The sequence below is a fragment of the Falco biarmicus genome, chromosome 6, assembly GCF_023638135.1.
Source record: "Falco biarmicus isolate bFalBia1 chromosome 6, bFalBia1.pri, whole genome shotgun sequence".
NCBI classification, from domain to species: domain Eukaryota; kingdom Metazoa; phylum Chordata; class Aves; order Falconiformes; family Falconidae; genus Falco; species Falco biarmicus.
The window spans coordinates 52,836,493-52,859,191 of record NC_079293.1 but is presented as its reverse complement, the minus strand read 5'-3'; the positions used below and the strand labels follow the sequence as shown (position 1 = coordinate 52,859,191).

Sequence of the window (22,699 nt, the reverse complement as noted above, 5' to 3'; positions counted from 1 at the left end):
TCTTCTAAAAGTTCTAAAGCACTGCTTTAGAACCTCACCAGCTGAGAGCTCTGCAATGCTTGTCTCCTGAACTGAAGACCAGGTTAACAACTGGAAAAGAAAGACTGAAAACAACTTCATGAGCGCATAAACCTCCGCTTTATCTTCATAAATCCAAGAGGTATTTTTTGGTCATTATCATTAAAATTAGTTATTTTAAGTTGCCAAAAACATAACTTAATATTAGCAATAGATGTTCTTGATCCTGAACTCATTACTCAGGCCAGCTCTTTAGCAGTATAATTTACCAGATATCTACTGATTAATATGATAATCACCCGAGTTATCAAAGTATTTACATATATAAAGTAAAAACATACACAAAGCATATACAGCCAGCACAAATGCATTACAATGAACAAGAATTTTGACTTGCTAGCAATAACCCTCTATATTAGCTCTACTTTATTAGTCTCAAAAACAGAGCATCAGAAAATTAATATCAATAAAGTAAAAAATCGATTTACTACAAATGTTTACAGAGGAATAAAGGATTCTCCTCATCATACAGGCTACTGAAAACAGCTCTTAACTTGGTCATTTTGTATTAACAACATGTACCAAGGTTTTTTTCTATTTAATTAAAAAAAAAACAACCAACCAAACCAAAACCCAAACCACTTGCAATGAGAAAGACCCCGGAGATTGCAATGGAACAAGTGCATACTATGACATCCCAAAGCTGCATCTTAACTTAAACTTTGATATACTACCCTCTGCCTGGAAGATTAAGTACTGGCTATGATACATGCAATTTTCATTAACACTGCTTCCAACAAGGATGTCAATAGCAGCACTGCCTTTTGACATTTTGCCCATCAGGCCAAATGAAAATGCAAGCACCTCTTACACAATCATTTGCAGAGATGACTTCCCTCTTCTTGCACCGTAAACAAACTCAGGCTGATGAGTACAAGGGAAAATATAACTGCTCAGGTCTAGCAAATTATAGCTGAACTGCAGCTGACTGCATCTTCCTTGGCTTGGAGCACAGTCAACATGAATTTGGTCTGCCTGTATCGTGCTGTTCTGATTTTCCCTGAAAGCTCAGATCAGTCACAGTAGTGCTACCAAATCATTCAGAATGTACAGCTGATCTGTGGGAAGCTTTGCTTACAAACTATGCTCCTAAAACAACCTCTTCGTTCCCAATGAGGAAAAGTTTACTAGCCTGGTCTCCTAAGCAAGTAAAGCTGAAGTGACAGTGCTCTGTGTGCTCATGTATGTGTGCTCACATGTGTGAATGCTATGCCTTCCCTGCCTCTTTATCCCAGAGGCTCGGCTGAATTTGCTAGAGGCCTCAGAAGATATGAAATTCTACAGGCTTTGCAAAAACAGGTTGCTGGGGAAAACACCACTGAGGGAAAAGCTGCAACAACAGCTTAGGCCTTAAAAGGCAGCAAAGATCCACTTGAGGAAAGGCCACACATGCGGTGACTGCCCCTGAGCCTCATAAGAAGCCAAGGCATCCACTCTGTAAACATGCGTGTTTTTCCACATGGATTCTTTGGTGCATAATCAGGCCACATCACCACATAATGTACTATATTTCAGTTAAAATCCAGCCAACCGTGAAACAAATTGGAGGGGGTGGGGACAGTGCAGGGGGGAGGATCAGACTTAGACAATATCCTTGCAACTATTCCTGTCCTAATAAGCGATGCAATGAGGTGATCATGACATGAGACGCTAGCTTACATACACATGGTGGAATGCTTACCCCAGCAAGATGCGTTGTTTTCCTACGTCCAACAGCATCAGTAGACGCATAAAGTTTTGCTCGGTCTCCTGGATTCCTACAGTTCATGGTCTTGTAGGACAGAGGACTGATGGGGCTGCAAGATGCTGAACGGGGACAAATGGGGATAACTACGGTGTTGGTTGGTTTTGTTATTTATTAATTTTAATTACAGAGCAGCATTGGAGAATTGACAGAGGAAAGCCAGCAGGAACAGAAACAACCGAGAAAGACAGAAAAGAAAGAAGGTATTAATACATAGAGGAATTCTCAAGTCAGAACCATCATTTGGTACATTAGCTTGGCCACACATACAGTAATGATACAATTTCAATAGGCATTCACATATTTTACATTTGTAAACTAAGAATTTATTTTAAATAAATTAAGAAGTATGCCACATAACTGGGTAGTAGAGAGTAACAATGTTTTCCTGTTAAGCTGTTACACAACTGGTGGTTCTGAAAAAGCAGTGGACACAATGACTGCTCTGACTGACTAGCTTAGTAGATGCACTGACACAAGGTTCAATTATATTTGGAATAGAAAATAATCAAATTGAAAATCAGAATGCCTTATAATTGGTCTTGGAAGTGGAAGAAAAATAAAAGGAGACATACACACAAAGATCTAAACACATTAACAGTACAAAACAGTTTCACCTAGAAAATCAATGATGGCTGTCTACAATTTTTAACAAGTGATGTGATCTTCAAAATCCCTCTTTTAGGAATATTTGAAGCCCGTCCATTTAAGAACTTCTAGTATTTCTTGATAATGCTAGAATAACAGCTGACTCAAATACATTCTCAAGAGCAAACTATTTCACACATTACAAAAAGCAGACTAATAACAATAAATCAACTTGGAAATTTGTATTTGAGTACCCAGGATTGCAGTTTTCATTGGTTTGCACAAGGACAAGACTATTACCAAAAGATATCCTGCCAATGGCAGGTTACCAATGTTCTGATTACATATTCAATAGAACCATAACACTGCAAAATGTATTACGGGGAACTTTTTGCAGCAAAGTATTCTCTTGGGCTTTCTCTTGATTTAACAGGAGGAGAAGGCTGGGGAAAACTACGTTATTACTGTAGAGTTTCATTTCTCTGCTCCTGTTTGTCTTTCCTGGTCATTTAATATGGTCTTAGCATAATTATTATTCAGCACGTTACTTGAAGGAAAAGTAAAACTTCTATATGGTATCTTTCCTACACCGCCATCACCACCACTGCTCCCATTGTTTTTTTTAAGAGAGAGAGAAAGAATTACATCCTCAGTTTCCTTAGTAAAAACATCCAACATTTCTTGCCTGTAGATCTCTCTCTAAGCACACGTGAAAGACTGCAGTTCCACATACAGTTAATTCTTTCAGTCTTACAACAGTACAGTTGCTGTTAAAGGAAAAGTTCATCAACTTAACAGTACTAACGCTGAAAATTCTCTTGCACTGAGAGATTGACATTATATATAGAGTCTCATGTAAGTGTTACAGCAATAGCACTCATGCTTGCCTTATCATTTATAGGGATTTATGTTTAATAAGATGACAAACTTAAAAAAACTTCAAAAAACCAAGAAACAAGAAAACAGGGTTTTCTGATTGTGGCTGTTGGTTTGTTTTGTTTTGGGTTGGGGTTTTTTTGAGTGTATCTAAACCAGATTGGAAGCAGTGGCACAATGTATGATTTAAACAGCTTATAATTTATGTGGTTCTCAACCCTCTCTGAATCAATTATCTTGCTGTGCACTAATAATCTGAAGTTACCACCAAGGATGACATCATAAGTATTAAAAGACAAGCAGTTCATTTTCATTTGTATTGCTGCCAAACAATGCTTTAGGAAGCACTCCCAGTGAATCCTGCCTGAACCAACAAGATTACATCTATTCAGAGGAGCTTTTGCAGAGTTATTTAAAAAACATTTTGGTTTTGGAGAGTCATTTTAAAAAGACCCAGACATACTCTTATGCTGCATGACCCTAATAGCTCACTTAAAATTTAAGGACATGAATCCATCTTTAATTTTATTTTAATTTTTTTGCATTGTAACTTATCTTTACAGCCAAAGAGCAGGGTAATTTTCTAGGGAATGACGACAGGCTGGGATGAGCTGAGTGCTCAGAGCACAGCTGTGAGCCATTACCACCACCTGATCATTAATCTCCAGGAAGTGTCCTGCATGAAGGGATTGCAGTTATTGCCCCTAGAGAATAATACCTGGAAAACAATGAGCAGATGGATTATTCTTCCGGGTGGTGCAGTTCCAGTCAGTGTAGGGAAGGCATTTCAGGGAATTACCTCAGCCTGATGACTAACAAATCAGTCATACCTGCTATTTGCAATCTTTCTCAATATTCCATTCAGTTTAGCATTTACTGCACAGAATAAGCAATAGCAGTCACAAAAAAAATCTTCACACTTGCTCCAGTGAAGTAACCACTTACAAAATTAAGACACTGCTTTCTCAACTATTCCCTAATGAAGGGCTGAATTTCCAATGTCCTGCTTGGTAGATGACATTAAGTATTAGTTTTACAAGCTGCTGTTTGTGAAGAGTGAAAAGGAATTCTGTACTTGTAATTCCACTGTTTGCAGAATATCATGCGCATTTTTGCTCCTGCAGCACTACCCCTGTGGAAATGTACTGCAGCCTAATTAGTTATAAGAGTGCTTAGGTAAAAGCTTCTTTAAAAGTAATCTTACCAGATCTCTATTCCTTCTTACCTTCTATGTCCTTTAATCAGAATAAAAATCCTGTCCACATCAGACAAGAAAGACCTGCCTAGACTTAAACTTCCAGCGTGTGCAGCAATATATTATAATGGTAAAGTCCCCAGTGTATGATCATAAAACATCCTATGATAAGACAGGAGGCAGCTGTCACCTGCCTGAAATACATGATAAACAGGTATTACCTAGTTGTCTGCGGAATTCAATTTTGCCTGGTCTTTAAATTACCACCTAGCAATATTTTCACATTTCTGCATGTTGATTTTCCCCTCAGTAAGTACAGCAGGGAGCAGTTTTGGGGTTGCCAGAGAACTTTAGAGTTATTATAAACCCAAACATTTAAATTCACGTGTATTAAATCCACTGCACCCAGGGCCCTTCGACAAGCCTAACTTGTTCCATATGGGAATTGCCTTGGTAGAGTGTGAAACTATTCTTTGCAGCAAGTAGCTCACAGTCTTAGCAGTGAGTGTGCTGAATCAGCTCTTTACAACATTGTGCACATTTCCCTACTGACAGTGTGACATTGTTGTCCTGCATGTAGTGTATTCATTTGTTGTATTGATGAAGAGGCAAAAGAAGTTAAGAAAGAGGTGGTGGGAGAAAAAGGCATAGCGAACAGCTGTACAAATGAGATTTCATGCTGTCATGCAATGTAATCACGGACATTCAAGCTCATTCTGGGATGCTACCATACACTCATAATTAGATCAATAACTTTACAACGTCCCACAGGGAATCTGGAAAAGTGGCTGAGATGTGAAGCCTCTGTTCTCTTAGGTTTACCTGCATCTCCAGACAACGCAGCTGTGCTTTTACTTCGGGCCAGGAATGAGTGAGTGGGCGTCAGGAGCCTGCTAACGATGCTGCTCTCCCATGGACTGAGCTGCAGACGGCGAGCTGAACGTGCATCATACAAGCAAGATGTTAGATCAAACACTTCACAAACAACTGCATGTTCTAGAAGTATCAATATTATCTCCTCACTACTGCATACCACAACAAACTTGAAACTGTCCTTCAGAGATCAAAAGCATACAATCGTGCAGTGAAATACATTTTATTCTTACTCCATTTTAGTAGAGGGATTTGTATAGGAACACATATATCTGAACATTTAATTTTTGTTACTGCCTGTGGCATTTACAGCAAACTATTAAATCAATACTGGCATTTTACACATATGCCCCATTCCCTATTTGGAATGATAGCATAACTTCTATACTAGAAAAGCAGTTGCCACTCCTAAATACAGACTTGGGCAGAGACGTTTGTGTCCCAGACTCTTTCTACTCATATGGTAGTCTTTTAATTCCAAAAAAGACCAATTACTAAAACATCTTCCAAAGTCTGCAAGCCTAGCTAGAAAAAACAAAGCAGGTTGCTTAGTACTATACAGAGGATTGTGTCAAAGAGATTTTATCAAAGCATCTCAAAAGAATACAATGCACAACTGCAGATACCAAGCTCAGCACCTACAGTTGTCTCAGTAGTACATGAAGTCACAGAATACAGTAAGTACATTTGATCGTTAATTCTCTGTCAAAAAAAACCTGCCAATGATAATTTTCAATTTAGAACAGTAACAAGAGCCGATTTTTTGCCGTTAGTCTGTTTTGGAAACACTACACATTGACCTGGCTGCAATCACTCCCTTGCCTTGCTTTTCTCAATACTACTTAATGCAAACTTAGCTTGCAAATATATTCCTTTTGCCTTGTAAAATTTGACCTTTTAAAAAAAAAACAACAAACAAATTATATAAACATTGATCAGGATGAAGTAGTAACCAAAAGAGCCCTGAAGTTATTTTTTATATTGAACTAGATTTGTTTTTGATACTCTGATGCAACAATTTGTATTATAATGAGCATCACAAAATGAAACATTCAACTAGTTCCCATACTAGTTCATTATGATAAGCTTATACCATAGCAATAATCTTGATGTTGCACGTGAAATCAGGTCTTCTTACATTCCAGCATTCACTGGCCCTAGTTTGGTGTTTATGGCAACAAAACTGCAGCTTGAATTGATGAGGCTTTCTAAAACATTCATTGAAGTGAATAGCTGTAATAAACTTGAGATTAATTTGCATTTTTAAAGGTAGACATTCGTCACACTTAATAGCCATAAACTCTGAATCTGTCTTTAATTTACTCCATGCTGAGCCCCATGAATAGAGGGGCCGATCTCAATCTCATCCTACGAAAATACAATTGCCTAATCTGCCCTTAGTGCTGTTTTTCACTTCTCAGATTGCTCCCCTAAATTCTGCTAACTCAATAAGGGGCATTACTATAGAAATACAGGACTCTCAAACACAGCAGGCTCTCTAGATAAGTGCCCTTACACAATATACTACTGCCAGAGCTCTTTGTGATGAATGATTCTGTTCTGCGTTGGTACAGATTATAGAGAGACACAGAATATCCTGCAGAGACCTCCATTACAGCACACACATTATCATTAAGCTTGTAATTTAATAATGAAGAAAAGTCACAGAACTACAATTAAACTGGATGCAATAATGGTAAAAATTTTGGCTTCCTTTCTTCTCTGCACACCATGCTCACTCACTATGATCATGGTTTAAAGCTACTGTTGCAAGACAAGATTCTTTTTCGTGATCTCAGACTTTACTAGGTAAGGCTCACAGGCATGAGTACGGATGACAATGGAGAAATTCTTCTACCGTAGTTTAACACAAAGATCATACAACTTCAGAAAGCAATCCCTGAAATTTTACGCCAGTACATCAGTACTACATTATCAATTCGAGTTCATCTGTATGGCTGCAAACAGCTGATAAGTAAATGTCACAATGTAATATAGCCCTGTGGGGCAGCCACAGACCTTACACAAGGCCCCAGAGATGAAGTAGTCTCAAGAGGACACAGCTCAGAGACTGATGACATTGAGCACTGAATTGCCACGATTCACCTATCCCATGTCATTTACCCTAAAGGTGAGTATAGTTGAATTCTCTCTTCTCTTTGCCCCTAACACAGAGGCACTTATATCCACATCACTTACTGGAAGCAACCGTGTGCCCACAGCATCCAACTTACAGCACTGAGGCAGGGTTTGGGAGTGAGCTAGCTGGTATGCATCAGCGGTGAGCTAAGAGACACCAACAAAAACTCTTCTCCATAAAAGCAATGGGCCTGATTCAGAGCTGTCAAAATAGTTCTAACCAGGAGCTTGGAGTGAAGTCTCCCATAAATCTCTAAAATGGGTTTAGATCAGAGTTCATTTAAATAAAACTTGGCTTTGTGGATCAAGGTCACTACATACTGAATTTTCCAAACACACAGCTCCCTGAAAGTGTCAAATAGGATGCTTTCAATACGGATTCTAAATGTTAGTAGTATCACCATTAACCTAGAACAGACAAACTTTTGTGCACTGAGTTCCAAGTACAAGAGTATTAACACTTAAATACACTGAACAATTTAATTTTGGTATCCAATTCACACTGAAGCAAACTGAATACGAAACAAAGAACATCCCAAAATAGTAAGAACAACTTCAAGACAATGAGGCCAGGTGTGGGGTTTTTTTGCTCTTACTGTTTTTAACAACTTAGGGTGATGTTTTCAATATTCAGTCCTTCAAAGCAACAGACACATAAGGGGAAAAAGTATTTTTTGTTCTCACCCTATGTTAAGCTATCGCTCTTAGGGCTGTTTGTGCCTTTTTTCCACACAGGAAGCACATTCATGATAAGGTTGCTGGTGCAAGCAAGTACTTCTATCCCCAGCTACAAGCAGGTTAGTTTAAACAGATCAAAGATCTTTATAGCCTAACTTGTAACTGAAAAACACACAAAGTCCGAGGGAGCTGACAACCGTGAATTGATTAAAGTAATCTGTATTTGTCTTCAGGATATACAAAATGAACACTGGAAAGTTGTCTTAGCTGCGGCAGAGTGAATTGCAAGTGAGCAAACAGCAGCATCTGACTAGTTCTAGGAACAAGTGGGAAGCAGGGATTTAACAGGCCTCCTGATGAGGACCATGAAGGAGACTCTCACTGATAATAGTGGTGGCTGCTCATACAGAGCCACAAACATGGTGAGCAGATGGGGAAAAAATCTACTCTATGCTTAGATTCTCTTTCAACATGAAACAATACTGGAGCCCCTGAATTTCTTCTATAAAGGTGGCAGAAAAAGGTGATGCAGTGGTTGAGACCACCACCTGTTTGAAAGAAAAAGCACTGCAGAGATGAGAAGGAAGACAGCTATGGTACGAGTTTTCCTTCTGAAAACTAATAGTGTGTAATTCATACCTTATCTAAAGTATTATCTAGTTGCTAAGCTTTCCTTAAAGAGCACAATTACCAAATTTATTGGTCAACAGCAACTTTCTCCACATGAATGTACGTATTCATGTTTTGTTACAGCTACTCAGACTTGTACCACTAACATAAAAGTATATTGAGAAGCCTAACTGCCCCGTGGTAAAACTGGCATAAAGAGCAATACTATACTTAGAAAGGAATTAACCAGTCTTTTGGGCAATTAGTTAATGAAAACTTCTGTCTTTTGCTGGGCCAACCCCCACCCCACCCCACCCACCCCCAATAAAAAAAATATCCTGTCCTTCAAATGGAAAAGAAGTGCTGCTTAACAGAAGACGTGTTCTTGATGACAGCTATAAGCCACTTAGGGTAAGCTTATCATTCTCATCTCCAGCTCACTGTTTTGCAGGTGGGAGTATGCACTACAGGCAAAGTGTGTTCGGGTGCCCTCTGGAAGGTGAAATGGGGAGCAGACAGAGCTTTCCTTTAAGCACTTGCCTTAAGATGTGGAGGCCACCGGAGAGGCCAGTGGCACTTCTCCAGATAGGTGTTCAACTAGGTTTAGGTATATGACTTTGCACAGGAAAGAGGGTATTTACAGTGTTTGGATTTGCCTTTCATGGACTCAAAGACACAAAAGACTTCTGAAGAGTTCTGTGCTCTTAAGAATGCCTCAACTTTTAAAATTTTTTACATGTGGCCATCACTTCCATATTCCTTCCCTTCCCCCACTGCTAGACTGCCTACTATTCAGTCTAACTGCTGAATTTGAAATTCATGGCAAAAACTATAACACAATGAGTTACAGTCCACAAGAGACTACCCTTCATATTTAATGCCTCCCCCTGTCCCCACAGGATCTTTCGTCAAGGAAGTATCCCCTGGCATACAACAGCAAGCATTGGAAAAAAATATATATACACCTGAAAAGCTAATAAAATCAAAACTGACTGAATTTCAACATTTAGAACAAAAAAATATGGAGTTTTGTAATGGGTTATTTCCTAATATGATGTTGTATTTTATGCAAGTTACCAGATTCTACATGGCTCATCAAGTCAACCAGATACACGCATACAAGCATGCACATTAAAACATGGCACTTGGTTAAGTTATAAAATAATGATATCTACCAATCAGTTTTGCAACACAACCAAAATTACATTCTAAAAATTGGCTTTTAAAGCACGCATTTGTCTGGATTGAAATGGGACATAACCTCTCATTCTCAGTAGAGGACAAAAAAACCCAACCCTACCAAGTCCTTTTCTGTAAAGGTCTTTGCACGAGACATACAAGAGACATTATTTTATAAAACTCCTTTAAGCTCAATACTTCAATCTCATAAATCCTCAGAACAGAGGCAGCAATTCAGCTATGTTAATTTTTTAAAGCTTGATGGTTTATCAGTTGTGTAGAGTTGCAAACATCAAAAACATACGCTGAAATAAAGCAATCTTTGAAAAGTAACTGGACACAAAAAGTCAATAAACAGACTATATGAAAAGCACCCATACCTCTTCAATAAAAATAACCAGAAATGGTAATAAAAAAAGCTTCATGCAACATGTTCTTAGATATTCAAGAACTACTACCAAAGAAGAAAGGAAAGCAAAATAATGACAAATGGCCTAATGCAAATAAAAAGTCACACATGATTGCATGCACTATGGAGCAATGTATTCTTTCAATAGTTGTACCTCATTTACTAAAAACCTGACAGAAGCACTGCTTTTATCATTTGCTAAAGGAAAATTGTTTAGGTAAGTTCTCTTGTTTTAAAAAACAAGAAATACGTATTTCTTCTCACAGGAAAAAATGTTCAACCATTTACTTTTCACATTTGAAGTCTTTTCACTCCCACTTAGATGAAGCACAGAAAATGACTTCAGAAGCTTGTTTTATGTGCAAAGTAATACATCAATATAGAACATTCTTTCTTGCTTTTTTTTTTTTCCTTTTTTTTTCTTTGAAACTGTACCTCTGTCTGGAGAATTTAGTAATGTTGCAGATGAGGAGGAGAGCCGCTTGTTAATGACTGGATCAACATGTTTCGAAAGGTTCATTGTTGAAACAGACCGCCTGTCTGGATCTAAAACAAATGGAGATAATGCTAATTGACAGCCTACATGCAGTAGTGCAAGTTCCTAGCTCACTAGCGGGAGGAGGAAAACATGACTAGGTCACTCCTGCTCTACCACAAAGAACTTTCAAAATAGAATGGAAATCTCAGCAGACTTTGTACAGTTGACTCAAAGACTGGGCACAAAACCATTTAAGTTTAATGTTTAAAATACTCTGTTTATTGACTGTTATTGATTATCATTTGATCAGGTTGAAATCCAAGGATTTAATGGAGGATCTGTAGTGGGTACTAGTAGACAAGATGATATTTCCTTGTTCCTTTCAATATACTTAGAAAAACCTTACTCATGACTTACAGTAGAAAGCTTCAGGGAAGGACCAACATGATGGGAAATGTGAGGTTATTAATTAAAATAACCGTTAGCACCTGAATAAAATGTGACATTTGACAGGGCACTGTTACTAGGCAGGTGGTCAATATCATGATAATACAATGCTAAAAGATTAAAGGAAGATTAGTGCACAAGGGAAGCAAGAGTAAGCACAAAAGGAATTAAAAGATTTAGTTAAAAATCCCATAGTTATGTATAAGTGCTAAACTTCCCACCGCAGTCATTTTCTACCTGCTGTGAATGAAGTTGTAGTTAGTCAATCGAAAACAGCACACAGCTTAGCAGATAAAGAAAATTAATCTCTGTGGAAGGCTACACTGCTTTCAATGCACATGCCTGGAATGTATGCAATGCAATACTAAAAGTTTTTATTTTGCTTTTAAGTTGTGTACATTTTAGAGCAATATTGCATCATTTGCCTGCACAACTGCTGCAGAGGCAGCGTCTGCACCCTACTGAGGCTGTGATGGTTATTTCAATACAGGTCACACACACTTTGTACATGTGTGTCACGTGAATGGCAACGTCTGCTAGCAATGGCAGAAGAACAGGAATGAGCTGAACAGGCTGTTGATATGCTTTTTGTTGTCTCAAAAAAAAAAAAAAAAAGCTACATGCATCACCTACATGTCCTCCACTGCAAATTTCCATTTGGAAATTTGACATTCAGAAGGTGCTGGGAGAGTCAATTCTGCTTGCTTACATTTTAGCATGTACTGAACCTCAGCACTACTCAGCAAAGCATTCAACCATGCTCAAATGCAATGAGGTTTGACCATATGCCTAAATGCTCTGCTGATTCATATTCTGTGTGTGCAAAAATATGTCCACATACCATTTTGGAAGCAGATACAAACTCAGGACACTGACAACATGAAGGATGTTGCTGAAATATTATCTTCAGTTTTTTATTTATGACAAGTACACCAACATTCTATTTACCTGTTCTGACCTAGTGGATTAAAGTACACTCACTGTGTGCAAAAAATATTTTATAGAAATACAGTACACAAAAGGTACCTTTACTCTCCCCAGATCTATAAACTGTATAGGATTCACTATAACTGGTTGGAACGAAGAAAGATTCTCCTCTACCCCATGTGATTATTTGCTCACTTTGCCTAACGTTAGAATGACCCAGTGAGGGTACAGAATCAGCAAACTGGGTATTGGAAGGGGGATAAAATTCAGAAGTGGGTTTTTAAAGGAAAAATCTAAACATTATAGACAAGAACAAGGCCTCTGTAGGCTAGCAAGATTATCCCACATTTATCTATGGGGTATACTGAAGAGCACTGTGTGCGACTCAGTACTGGAGAGAGGATACTCAGGCTTCATATGCACAGATCTTTGTCAGAACAGTATTTGTGCGAATGGGATGGGGCTTTTGATTTATTATATTTAATCTATAGCTGAGAAAATGTGTAGGATATCAGTAGAGCCAAAAAGTTTCTACAGTTGGCATAAAGGACGTACTGCATAAACCAGCTTTCGGACAATGCCAAATGACAATATGAAAAGTCACCTTTTGTATTTGGTATGCCAACGTTTGTCTTGTGTCTATTAACGTTATTTAAATGAAGGAAATTCAGCATGAGGATTTGTGTGTAAGTGTTGGCAATAAATGTAGAACATGCCAAATTCATTTTCCTAAAAAAAATATTAAAATATCCACAAGCAACACATCAGCCAGTGCAACTGGTTATATCTCTGTGTTCATGTGCAAAATAATTATAAATCCTGTGTATATGTAGTATGCCAAAAGGGTTTTAGAAAAGACCAAAATATTCGAATTGGGTCTCCTTGAATTTCAGTTGACAGAATATTATGGTTCATTTCAGTGAATTGTGCCAAATCTTTAGAGTCAGCCAGTAGTAACTCTCCATAGTAAAAATAAGTAATAATGAAAAAATCTGGTACTAACAACAGTTCTAATCTATCAGCATGATGTTAAGCATGCATTGCAACTACATGAGGGTGGTTTAGTTACTGATGATCTCATTTCCTGAGAACTAGCTATGGGTAAAGGAATCAACAAACCACAGCAATTATGTACCAGGTTTTCTAGCACCACCCAGAGATCTGAAGTGGTGCTCCAGGCCTGCTAAATCGAGAAAGGTGAATGATGATTCAAAAAAATAACCTAGGGACAGAATGCAAGACAATGATTTTTCACAGTAAAGAAAATAAAAATCAAGTAAGTTATACAGAGTTATGCAAAAAAATAACCTTTTATGAAAAATAACTGTTTATTGAACTTATATATAACAAAGATTTCAGAGCATTCTTTTCTTAATGTTTTTTTCCTCCTTGATGAAAGGCTGGACAAATTGAAATGTATACATTAAAGTAGGGAGAGAAGAATTCTGAGTACCAGCTTCTGGTGAAAGAAATAAAGGACAAGTTCTCTTTTTTGGGTTTCAGTCATATTACACAGGGCATATACACATTAATGATTGGCAGATTAAGTTAGAGAAGATAATTGAAGTAAAAAGCATATAGCTAAAATTCTCTTAAACTTAATTTGCCCATCTCTAAGTTTTTCTAGGGGAAAAAAGGGACTTCTAGCTCCCAAAATATCTGTACAAGGTACAGATAGCTTATTACAAAGAACCATTTTTCTTCCTCGTGTCTGTTTTATTCTCAGTATTTGGTCATTTCCACTAGACCTGTTTTTTGAGCCATGATATTTACTATTTGCACACTGTAGCTCATATCACAACATTGACACAGCACAAGCACACCCACACGTACAGAAACAACAGCAAAGCGGCAGAAGCGAGAAGCTGTAGCAAGATAGGAGTTACATAATTACTCAACCCCTGAAACAAGTTTTAACTTCTGTTCAGATTTCTCCTTGTTAACTTTTTGCCACACAAAAATGTCAGAAACATGCCACTGCTAGCAATGAGAAGATCAAAAGCAAAGAATTCAAACCAGCATACACTGAATTGTTTTAACAGAAGCAAAGTAAATTTCAGTTAACTGGCAGGGCTGGAAGACTGGCTAGCAAACCAAGTCTCCCTCTTTACCTGTGTTATTAATGCGGTTATGTAGTGCTCCTCCCCAGGACCACCTGTTTTGCTTTTGTTTTGGCTTCTGGCTTCTTTCAATTGTGCGACGTACAACAGCTTCATGTCGTTCCTTAAGTGCAACAGGATAATACATTTGGATACTATTGGGTTTTTTAACTTAATCTTCTCAACAAACCCTGCTACACATGGACAACACCTAGCAGGCATCTTGGAGCTGTATTCAAGTTTATGTGCTGCCCACGAAGACACACGCTACAACAGGATTAAGCAGCAATTAAGCCATAAATAAGTTAATATTTTAACTGTAATTTTGAAAAGGTAAGATCTGTTGGAGAACTGCAGAAATGCACAGAAAAAAGTGGCTCTGTTATGGCAGCCACTACACAAACACACCTTAGGGCTACTGCCCACCTTGTATCTCCCACCTACTAAATACTAGTGGGAGAGATAGGAAACAAACAAAAAACACCCAACCAAGGATGAGCTGATTTACGTAGGATCACACTGTGTGCCAGCTTAACCAAGACAAATCAGCCATAAGCATATTTTATTACACACTTTCTTAAAGGATTTGTTAGGGCACCTAATATTTCTCTACTGTTATACTGAATAGCTAAGAATTAACAGATAACCATACAAAACCAACCCGATTTTTATTTTTCTGCAAGAGTTTGTGCAGTGCCATACACTGTAAGCTAGACATTCTCAACTTAGCTGCATTTGATTCATAAAGTGCACTTCAAGAAGCAGTATCTGTGCAAGCAAAATCCTTTTCTTAAAATCCTTTCATACACTCTCATACTGACCATGGCTTATGTTGCATTCTTTCCTTCAGCTCTTAAAGAAGTTCAGTAGTACCATATCTTATGGTAAAAGCAAGCTGAAAAGTGTTTTCATTACTTTCATTCTTACCTTATCTTCTTCTATTCTCTGCCTTCGCTTTTCCTCTACAGCAGCTCGCCTTCTCTCTTCCTTTAATCTCTGCTCTTCTAGCTTCTTTCTGCGTTCCTCTAGGTGTTTTTCGTAATGTTGCCGGGCTCTCTCTTCTCTTTCTAACCAGACTGATTCTCTTGCAGCTGTGAAAAATCAAAAATAAAAGTATTAACATGCTACATGTGACGAATCATTTAATACAATTTGAATAACCAAGCTAAATGGAAAAACTAATGAACTCATCTTCTTAAGAGGACATACATAATATCCTAATCTCTCCTTATGTACTAAAACATTGTGTACCCTGGTCATACATTCATTTCATTTAATTTCAATTTACTTACTATGAATTACCACCAGGAATAGTTAAATTATTTGAGCATATAGTTTCTATGTGGAAAAAAGTTTTTTATTAGTTTAAAATACCTAAATACTGAAGTCAAATGTATGTGACCACACTTGTTACACAAACCATGATAATTCTCTGCCATCTTTTACCATAAAAAGATAGATAATAAAAAGAAAGACAAAACTATCACCACTATATAGCTGTAGTGATCAATACAGATTTTTTTGATTGAAGTGGTTGGGATGACAAATTCTAGCACCTGGACTGCTAACTGTACTCACAGCTGACCAGAAGCAAACAAGTTACCCACCAAAATAGTCAGTCTAAAGGTGAACTTTAATTTGTCATATAACTTCACTGCTGCACAGCTCTGAAAAACATGTTTCAGAAGTGCTAATCAAGACAAATCAGACTCCCCATCAGGGTCTGAACTGTCACCAAGGTACTATCTGGAACACGGGCTCAAACGGTCCATATGAAACCACTTACATACGATACTCTGGACCTCTCCCCGTCGCTGTCTTGAAAGCTTCAGGTCCCAGAAATTTTTGTGTTCTAAAAAAACCTTGTTACTTGCTTTTTATAAATTCTGGACATTTGATACCTCTGGATCTTCATGAACTGACAGATGGGAGTGCAGGAAGAGATGCACGTGACAGTCACAAGACAAACATCACTGAGAACCACATTACAAAACCATACACAGAAGGAGCTCATTGATAACACAGCAGCAACAGGGAACCAGCACAACAAAGCGCCTAAAGGATTTTCAGTTTCCAAGGCCAGCAATGTAAGGAAGTTCTCTACCTAAGACTGAGACTGGGTTTTTAATTCAACCAGGGGAAAAAAAACCCGAAAGAAAAAACCAAAAGAAAAAACAAAAGAAAGAAAGAGAAAGAGAGAAAAAAGAAAGAAAGAGAAAGAGAGAAAAAAGAAAGAAAGAGAAAGAGAGAAAAAAGAAAGAAAGAGAAAGAGAGAAAAAAGAAAGAAAGAGAAAGAGAAAAAAGAAAGAAAGAGAAAGAGAGAAAAAAGAAAGAAAGAGAAAGAAAAGAAAGAGAGAAAAAAAAGAAAGAAAAAAGGGGGGAAGGGGGGGAAGGGAAAAGAAAGAAAAAAAAAAAGAAAGTCTATTGATTGTTATAATAACATACTCTAGAACAGCAACTTCAGCCTTCAATTAGCCAAGATGTTTGTAGCGTTGTTGACACAACGTATCAAAACCAAAAAAACCCAATTGCTGGTAGATGTTCAGAGCAGACATTGCAATCAGTTCTTAGAACTCTACGACTCATCTTCATGAAATTGCTCTTCTTCACTTCCCTACCTACTCAAACAAATCCCACCTCACCTAATAAAGAATTTAAAGTACACTCTAAACCTATATGCAATCTCTCAAAAAATCCCTATCCTGAACAGACCAGCTCAAGAACGCAGCTCTCTACCATTTCAGATGCCAAATACTTTTTCTGAGAAAAGCAGACAGCACCTTTAGCTTTGCTGTGGGATACAAACTAGCAGAGAGATGTTTGTTCAGCAGCTACACACTATCATAAGACACCCTCTTGGCAAGGTGGGTGAAAGTTCAGCAAGATGTTTGCAGGGAATTTAACAATCATAGCTAGAGTAATTACAGCAACAAGAAACAGTACAGTTACTTAGATAATTAGTAACAATAGCTGTGAGAAGTGACACCTACAAGTGTGAAATACTAATGCAAGAGCCAGTGGAAGATTTACAGAAATACTTTTCTATGCTAATTAGTTAAGTGACTGAGAAATGTAAACTGCAGACTAAGGCAGAAAATAGAATATGGCAGAAAAAGCAGCTTCCAGGCCAACTGAAATCTGCAAAGGCTCCTCCTTCTGTATTAAAGACTTACAACATAACAAATAGAGCCAAAATTGGTGTTCCAAACACAAGATTAATTTGTAAACCAGAAACATGCATCTGCTGCCCCTTCTCGAGAGCCAATAGCTCACCAAGAGAACGGATGGTCAGAGAGATGACTCGGTACGGTCCACCCTTCTGGAACTACGTGACCCCTCACAGTGCTGTCTTTCTGCTGCCCATGTCCAGGGGAGACTGAGCAAAGGGCTCAGCCTGAGCTCACCTTTTTCAACAATTCCGGTTACATCCTGAACAACTGAAACGTAAGACTCACCACCTCTGAGGTGCTGTCCCCCTTTTTTGCCTTCTGCTTAAGTATCCAACTTCACTAACCAATGCCTTGGGCAGAACCAGTGTCAGCCTGTCACCAGAAAGGTTGTGATTTTTGCAAAAGCTTGCTCTTCCTATTAGCTTCTGCATAGCTGGATTGCAGAATAGGGACAGCCCAAAAACAGCAGCCACATTAGTGAGCTATACTGTTCTTTTCACTTATTCAACATGCATTTACCATGTTTTCTTCAGCAAATGAGGAAAACGTTCTCCAAAAGCAGCAACCCAGTTAAATTCAACCAGCTGCTTTTTTTAAAAAACAAACAAACAAACAAAAAAAACTTACTATCTTTAATACCATCTAAAAGCTGGCAAAAGACATTTCTAAAGTAGCTACACTTAAAGGGAAAAAGAGTATCATTAATCTTTGAATTCTGCATTGCAAAAATTTCATGTTAACTCCTCCTTTCTCCTGAATCTCTGATGAAAATGTCAGATAAATTTAACACTTTATTATTACAGGACAGGACCACTTCAGATCCTCCTATTCAAAACACACAAACATATTAACTTTTACCTATTTGGGTGATGCTTCATGACCAAAGTGCTGGCTGACACATTACATTCAAAAGTTTTTGTCTCATTTTCAAAGACCTCTGCAATTCTGTTTGGAGCAATATCACATTTCTGTTTCTCTGACAATCATACTCCTAGCTTAGGATATATTTTCTCCAAAAATTAATTCTTTCTCTTCCATCAACAGGAGAAATTACTGTATACTGGACACCTGTCTGAAGACAGAAGTTTCACAGAAGGCTCATTGAGGCTGGGAAATCATGCCTATTACTCATGAGGAGTCAAAAGGAAGGAAAGAGACACTTACAGAACAGGTAAAATATTTTACTTCATAAAACCAAATTTGAACAGAACCCAACTAATAATACCCTGTGAACAACATGATATTTGAATCATTTTTCCCATTTCAACACTAGGTTATCATGTTCCTCTTCTTCCTCAAATAATTATTCATTAGTGCTAGACTGTAGTAATCATAGAATCATTGAATGGTTTGGGTTAGAAGGGACTTGGAAGCTCACCTAGTCCCAACCGCCCTGCCACGGGTAGGGACACCATCCACTAGGCCAAGCCACACAATTTTAATTAATTATAATAAATTGTAACTAATAAAAAAAATTATTAGTGTTAAATAACTGTTAAACGACATTCCTGGAGCATAAGATATTACTCTCTCCTCCTATTCTTTCTCCATCACTACTTCCTGTGAAGCTTTTCCTGCTAGTTCTTACCATCAGAATTGTTTCCTATTTGAGTCTACTGATATGTTTCACTTCTGATACAGAAACGTTCAGAAGGTTTGTTTCAGTTCCGCAGACAGCATTGCACAGATACATACAGATGCTGAGCTTGTAATACTTAACAAAGTCTATAATTTTATGGACTTAATTTATTCTAACATGCACAAACTATTACAATTAGTCTTAATTTCCAGTATTTATTGTTTATCTGTAGATGTCACAGAAAGAGATCTTGAAAAAAAATTAGAATAATTCCCTAACCTCCTCTTAAAAGGAAATCGGGGGTCCATTTCATTTACTGCATGCAGGATTTGCATAATTTTATTGATCTTTGTTACAAGCTTTAGCTTCCCTACCTAACCATTCAAGAATGGAACTAGATTGTTCCCTCATGCAACATCATATGTTTGCAATCTAAGTTACTCACCTTCACATAGGAAATGCTCCAGACTTACAACATCCTGTCACCATGGTGCTATACAAATGAATTAAAACAAACAAACAAACAAAAACCAAACACTGCACACTCCCTGTTACATAGACCCTGAACACACCAAGTAACCCAAACAGTGTAGTTGCTTGAAACTAGAGTTCAACCAAATAATTTTGAGAAGTTTTAAAACATCCATTATCTATGAAAACGCTAAGAGCAAATAAGGAGCTTGGTAGCACATATCTCATGAAATTCATCTAGCTGCAGCATGTTGGCTTTTACTCAGCAGTCACTTACGCGCAGACTCTAATGATCATATCAAGACAAGACACTTCTGCTGCGAGCCAGAAGACTTCCACAGATCCTGAGATCAACTGGATCTTTTGTGCCTGGAATCTAATTACAATAGCAACCTGGCATGAAAAGGCTCTTTGGTTCTTTACGGAAAATAAAGCACTTTCTGAAGGATATGAGAAATTAAGAAAAGCAAAGAATAAATATCCAACAACTTCCGTATCTGATGTCACTGCAATATTAATTTGCCTATAAAAGACATAGAGATAGTTTGCTGCTTCTGGCATTAATATAAACGGTTAGACCTTCTTGGGGCATTATTTGTGGCGACTTCCACAGGCTTCACCCTGTCATGTCGTTTACAAAGAGTAATGCAAATAGTATATTTGAACTTTCAAGATTAAATTCAGGAAGAGAAAGGCTGAAAATATGTTTGTTTTGGTATGTAAAAGAGTTAACTTTCACATACATTCTCCCTGCTGGGAAGAAAATCAGAATGTTGAACCTCTGGATAGAACACTAATCTTCAGCTTTCTGCTCCTCAGAGATGACAAAATCATACTTTTGTGATAAGGAGACAACTCAACAACAGAAACATACATTAGTGACAGATTAACCAAGGCAAAAGGAAGTGTTAGGCTGGAATAAATTATAACAAAATAAATAGATCTCATTTCAAACAAATATAAAAGCTATCTTTTTCTATCATCTTTAAGTTACAAGCAAAAGGCAACAGAAAATACACACCCATCTGTTAGCATGAGGAAGCTACTAATTTTATGCTTGGATCAAGTATTTAACTAGTATATAAAAGCATGATTTGTGATATATCTGTTTTCTGAGACAAAGTGTAATATTTATTTCCATTAATTTAACTTTTTCTTCAGATGGGGAAATAGTCTTTCCTGCTTTTAAATTTTAATGTTTTGGGTTTTTTTTTACAATATCAATGCCTACGTTTTCTCTTATTAGAGACACTCAAAGGAGAATATCTGCTTTGTCTACTGCTTCCTATATACACTACGTTATTGCATGAACTTAAGGGCTCAGTTTTTGCCATCTATAAGGTATACATATACAGTGACATAAGTTAGCATCCTTAGATATATGATGGTATCTTCAGGAAAATAAAAAGTTTAAAGTAACATCTTTTTATTTCATTCTCATGTCCCTATTCATGAATTTACAGGAACTTTTTTTCCTGCTACACCAGACAGAAATTAACAAATTATATTCTAGAGTTAAAAATCAAAGTTTACTCAAGGGTTAAAAAAGCCTACTCCGAGGTAAAAATTAGGGGTATTAAGCCCTATTCAAAACACAGGTGTGCTTCTGAAAGCACAGCAAAGTATGGTTCATACAGACACATACATCAGATGCCTTGCTAACAGAAGGAATCAGAAGATGAGCCTAGAGGAAACAGAAGACACCTCTAAAAGGTCCAATCAACTTGAAAGAGTGGCTGATTTGCAGGATGCGGGAAGGGGAAATACCCACTTTTATGATGGCTCCTCCAGAAACTAAGCTAAGAGCTATGCCTGGTGCTGAGCCAATTCTGGACTCCACTACAGGTACGGTCCAACAAAAAGGCTTTTTCTTGGGGCTGGGACTTAACAACTTCACGATACTTCTCTCCCTTGTAATTCCACATATTGACTGACAACGTGCATGAAAGTCGAAGAAAGCTTGGTCACTGTGCAAACAGTACCTGCATGCTGAAAGCTTAAATGGCATAAGAACATTTACATTAAAGCTGGAAGATACAAAGATAAGTCACAGCCTGATCTGTGCTCTACCTCATTACTTAGTACAATCTATGAATTTGAACAGTCATGTGATATAAAGACACAAAATGAGAGCATAAAAACAAGAGTAGAAAGTGAACCTGGGACATGCTGTTAATACCTTCTGTTTGTTAGCAAACTAGTAATGCTGGATTACATTACAAAGCAACATAACTAAGGCTATATTTCTGGCCCCTCTGAAGTGAGTAACACCAAAATACCAAGGCCAATCAAGAAACATTCCAATATTAAGGCACACACAAGACTTGAAGCCAATCAATTTTACACTAGAATTAACTGATTTAATGCGGGAGATGTTAACTGCAAACCATGCATGTTTCTTTTGGGGAAAGAAGCTAAATTTCCACAGTCATGCACACACACAGAGTACCATTCTTTGCAAGGGTTTTAGGCTGTGAGGGAAGGTGGAGCATGCATCAAGTGTCAAAGCCTCTATTTTCTGTTCATCCATGTGAAGCAAGGGATGTCCCCTCAGCTCCTCTTTTGCTGTCTCTTCTGCTGTCTCTTCATTTTAGTCCTTTCCATTCTGGTTTACTGCCTATATGAAGGCAGATCAGTCTAGCACCACACTTCCTTAGTCTGCTTTTTGCATCCACCCTGGATGGACAGCTTACCTGAGTAAAGATCCTTTGTCAATCTTTTCAGCCTCTCCCTCTTCTGATTTTACAGCACTGACCTCAGCAATAGCTCTCTCCTCTGACCGCCGTTTCACCTTTCCTCACTGCCAGCTCTGTACTGTCTGAGACTGTGATTTCCTCCTCACTGCATTAGTAGAAAAATGGATCAGTGATGCTTTAACCATACCTAAAAATGGGGATGTTCCACAGAAATGGCTGGCTGACTGAATTAGAAAGTGAACTTCAGAGTTGTAATTAAAGCTGAAGTTAACATTAGAATCTCTAAGCTAACCTTTCCCCAGTAGCCATGCTCTGAGGGACATTCAGCACAGAACTTTTTAAACTAATCTTCCTTAAAAATTCTTTTCTTTTCCTATAAACCCTTCTGACACTCAAGTCCTCTGAGGACATCCCAAAACTATTCATATGCTAAGGTCGCTGATTCCCAGTTTCAGTGGGGTTTC

General features: G+C 37.8%; 1 protein-coding gene across 8 annotated transcripts in view; it reads right to left on the bottom strand.

Annotated features, from left to right (window-relative positions):
• The window catches only part of MAP7 (microtubule associated protein 7), a 127,472-nt gene that overhangs the window by 19,419 nt on the left and 85,354 nt on the right, over window positions 1–22,699 (bottom strand). For 5 of the 8 annotated variants that reach the window (XM_056343399.1, XM_056343400.1, XM_056343405.1 and 2 more), the window contains 6 exons: window positions 15,247–15,410; window positions 14,332–14,443; window positions 13,356–13,442; window positions 10,804–10,914; window positions 5,304–5,417; window positions 1,760–1,908 (listed from right to left, as the gene is read on the bottom strand). In XM_056343399.1, the coding sequence (XP_056199374.1) occupies window positions 1,760–1,908; window positions 5,304–5,417; window positions 10,804–10,914; window positions 13,356–13,442; window positions 14,332–14,443; window positions 15,247–15,410 (737 nt within the window). The remainder of the gene's footprint in view (window positions 1–1,759; window positions 1,909–5,303; window positions 5,418–10,803; window positions 10,915–13,355; window positions 13,443–14,331; window positions 14,444–15,246; window positions 15,411–22,699) is intronic. The other 3 variants (XM_056343401.1, XM_056343403.1, XM_056343404.1) reach the window with 3 other exon arrangements.